Source organism: Amphimedon queenslandica, unplaced genomic scaffold (genome assembly GCF_000090795.2).
Source record: "Amphimedon queenslandica unplaced genomic scaffold, v1.1 AMPQUscaffold_12315, whole genome shotgun sequence".
NCBI classification, from domain to species: Eukaryota; Metazoa; Porifera; class Demospongiae; order Haplosclerida; family Niphatidae; genus Amphimedon; species Amphimedon queenslandica.
Genome location: NW_003547447.1, coordinates 14550 through 18791, shown reverse-complemented (window position 1 = coordinate 18791; position 4242 = coordinate 14550). Strand labels below are relative to the sequence as shown.

General features: G+C 34.6%; 1 protein-coding gene across 1 annotated transcript; it reads right to left on the bottom strand.

Annotated features, from left to right (window-relative positions):
* Positions 1 to 32: 32 nt before the first annotated feature.
* On the bottom strand, positions 33 to 3114 carry LOC100636049 (syntaxin-16-like). Its single transcript, XM_020004244.1, has 10 exons — positions 3100 to 3114; positions 2450 to 2526; positions 2333 to 2351; positions 2220 to 2253; positions 2012 to 2118; positions 1726 to 1888; positions 1083 to 1214; positions 706 to 848; positions 470 to 550; positions 33 to 194 (listed from the first exon to the last, which is right to left on the bottom strand). Coding segments are annotated over exons 4-10 (753 nt in total). The 5' UTR covers positions 2221 to 2253; positions 2333 to 2351; positions 2450 to 2526; positions 3100 to 3114; the 3' UTR covers positions 33 to 68.
* Between the last annotated feature and the right edge of the window lie 1128 nt (positions 3115 to 4242).

Here is a 4242-nt window from a genome sequence, read left to right as displayed (position 1 = left end):
TATTAAACACATACAGTAGGCACATTAATTAACAAATTATGTTAGCATTGTCATTGTCCAATGTATTATTAAATAATTCCTTTTCCTTTCCTTACAACTTTAACAATAATAAAAGTAACAACAGCCACTACTATTATAACTATTAATACTATTATAATAATTAACTTGATTGATCTCTTCTGATGCTTCTCAGCCTAAGAAGAAAAGAGAGAGAGGGTTTAGCATGAAGTGTGTGAGAGGCAAGGAAAAACAAAAAAGAACACTGTATGCAGTGAAATTAAAACTTTCTTTCAAAAAAAAGAATGAAAATATTCATGAATTTAGTTGAAACACAAAAGTTTAATTACAGAGAAAATTATGGCATGGCTCATATGACCAAAATTGACCATATTCTACATCTTTTCATTTGCACAACTTTCTATCTTTGAACTACATACACATGCATTTACATAATATGATTATTTGTTACCTTCTCCAGTTGTTTGACACCTTCAGTGACTTTATGAAGTGTCCTCTCAACATTGTAATCAATCCTATCCAATATTGTACCCTGTAATTAATAACAAGAATAGATTAATAATAATAATAATAATAATGATAATAACAACAACAACAATACCAATAACAACAACAACAATACCAATAACAACAACAACGATAACAATAACACACAACAATAAAATTAAAGCTTCAACTTATCCTAACCTGTTCCACTACCATTGTTGCCAGGTCTTTATACATTTCATTTATTTCAGATATTGATCTAACTACTGATACTATTTCTCTCTCTCTTTGTTCTATCAGTTCAGAATTATCCTCCAACTGTGACAACTGACCTGACGTGAAACCTAAAGAAAGAGAGAGAGAGAGAGAGAGAGAGAGAGAGAGAGAGAGAGAGAGGGAGGGAGGGAGGGAGGGAGGGGGGAGGGAGAGAGGGAGAGAAAGGAGTTTCATAATGTGTACATGCAGTACATGTACATGTACGCATATGCTGTGTAGCTAATTAAGAGGTGTGGTCAAGTAGTGAAGTACATGTACTGTAGTTTTACATTAGTATGCATTAGTATTAACTCTTACTGTACCTTTATCTACTAGTACTTCAATTTCTTCTTCATCATCAAACTGCATTCCTCCTCCTCCTCCTCCTCTTCCATTAGTATCAATTGTTGGTCTTAACTCACCAGCAATAACCCTCTCCTCACGTCCTTTCATCCCTATTAATAATAATAATAATAATAATAATAATAATAATAATAATAATAATAATATTAATTAATTAATGGCAACAAAGTAAAAATTGGCTCTTTTTTATTACAATTTTTTTCAATTTTTCAAGTTACGCCCATTTTTTAAAAACGGAAAATTTTGAAAAGTACCCAAGGCAGCCCATGGGTTTTTCTGAAAAATGGCTCCGAAATCACCCCAAATTTTTATTACATTTTCTGATACATATTGATGTCCTTAGGCTGTGTAAAAAGTTTGAGCCGATTCCAAGCTCAAATTTTTGAGTTATGGCCGGTTTTTAAAAATGGTCAAATTTCGAAAAATACCCAAGGCTATAGCCCATGGTTTTTTCCAAAAAATGGCTCCAAAATCACCCCAAATTTTTATTACATTTTCTGATATATATTGATGTCCTTATGCTATGTAGAAAGTTTGAGCTAATTCCAAGCTCAAATTTTCAAGTTATGACCATCTAAAACTCTCCCTCTTTATTTCTCTCACTTTTTAAATAAGATGACTGTGCTTTTCTAAAATCCACTGATAGATCTTGTAGTGTGATTGCTAGCGATGATACGACATTCTTAGCAACTTTCTTTTCCTGATCTGATCCATTTTTAGCTTGCCTATTGATTACTAATAATCCTTGCTTAGCCCTACTGAACATCTGAGAGAAGAGAGAGAGAGAGAAATATTATAATAATTATAATGACAATAGTATATAGAAAACAGCTACATTGTAAATTTAGCTTCACATTAAAGTACATGTACATGTATAACTAATCATTACTTGTGATATTTCAGCAGTTAGTATGTCAATGTTGTGTTCTTCTTCAACATCATCAAACACATCAGGTCTTGTACTGTGTTTATCCTGTAACTCCTCCAACTCATGCACTGGAGGATAGGAAGGAGAGAGAGGAGGGAGAGAGGGAGGGAGGGAGGAGAAAGGGGGAACGCATATGATGATGAAGTTTATGATTTTTAATTTCACTTACTTCTTCTTTTGATTTGCGTCACTTCATAATCAATCTAATAAAACACAATAAATAAAATAAAATAAATAAATAAATCAGCTAATGTAAGTTTATAATGCAAATATCAGCCTTACTTCTCCCAGTAAATGAGTCCTACAAATAAATAAAGAGAGAGAGAAACATTAGAAAGAAAGAGGTAGACCAATAATACAGTAAAAGGTAGGTACAGTACATGTACAGTATATACTCACCAGTCTGGTGCTGCTATAGTAACATCAGGTTCAGTTTTATCATGTTTAACTAGTGCCACAGTATCATCACCAGAACTCTATAATGATATTATACATATACATAGGAAGATGCGTGATAGCTGGTAATTTTGGAGGGGAATTCTGGCAAAGTTGTTGTCATGTGTTATTGAGCATGTTTATTTTGGGAAATGGCTCAATGTTATCATAACATTCCCTATGTACACAACTACACACACATAGTATAATGTACATACACTGTATAAACTGAACATTTCAGATTGACCAACAACGCTAGACATACATGTAAAAACTTTATGGCATGTACAAGTTACAACTACATGTAAATGTAAATGTATACACATCATAGCACTATATACATGTAGTATAGAGTATGTATCTGTAAATTTTGAAGGGAGAAATTGTGGCCATGCATGCCACAGAGCAGGCATGGCCACGATTGGTTTGTTTTATCTTGGGAAATGACTCATGCCCCCCAAAATAATCAGCTACAGTACATGTAGCTGAATGCATGTACTGTACATATACCCAGACTAATTAACCATTTAAATCCAATGAGGGTCTACAGAGGGGTAAATTATCTACTTTGTTAAATGCTTATATAAAAATCATCAGTGGGTGTGTTTTCTTACTTGTGCATATCGTATCCGGATATCCTAGTGCCAAGATAGTCTCGCATGGCCAGACTCTCCACCCCTTTTTGACTTTTGCCCGCCGTCCAAAAGTCAAAAAGAGGTGGAGAGTCTGCCCACGCGAGACTAGTGCCAAGACACTCCTACTGCGTTAGTTAAAATAACAAGTCATGTGATCAATCATCACATGAAACATCTACTCCCAGAGACATTTTCATTGATCACAATGACATTCCAACAGATTCAAAAGGCCCTATATTCTATAAAATACAATAAAGACACAACAAAACAAAGTAATTACTAATTTGAGTGCTAACTAGGAGGAACGGCTAGGTGGTAGCCACACCTTTTTGCAACTGCAGCACAAATTGGCTTGTAGTTTTGACTGTATCTTTTCATTTCTTTACCTTACAACAGTTGATCATTAAGAGTGATAAAGGTAAGTATATTATAGTTCATTTTAATTATACTTTACTAATAATTACAAGATGATTGATGTCTCTCAATGGAGAGCCAGTATTGGACTAGTCTCGCTACGCGAGACTAGTATTGGACTGTGGAACTACTGTCAAGCTGCCTTTAGTAGACCAGCTAATGGCCGCCACTCTCACTCATTCAAAGCTGCAGTAGACAGCAAGTCAGGCAGTACTACATCAGGAGAGAAGACATCTAAACTGCCAGCAGCTCTGTCTCTTATTGTTTCTCTTCTTTTATCTTCATTAAGATATGTGAAGCTCAATTTTATTCCTCCAACTGGTAAACAAACTAACAGCCTACATAATATTATCATGCAGTGTATTTACAATAGGTATAATTACTGTTACTGTTATGATCCACTGCCTCCAGTCATTAGTCTTGTTTATAGCTACTATTGGTAGTAGCTCTGACCTGATCTACTATTTGGTTTTACTTCTCCTCCTCCTTTTATCAGGAGATGTTGAACTCAATCCTGGTCCTATGATTGATGGTCAACCATTTTGTCCTTTTTTTGCAAAATATCTTGAACCACTTGATGATTGGGAACCATTTGCTCTTTCCCTTCCTGGTGGGATAGCACAACTTGATGTTGATATAATTAAAACAAAAGGAAGCTCTTACCTCAGGATGGAGGCATTACATAAGAGATGGTTACAAGTTAATCCT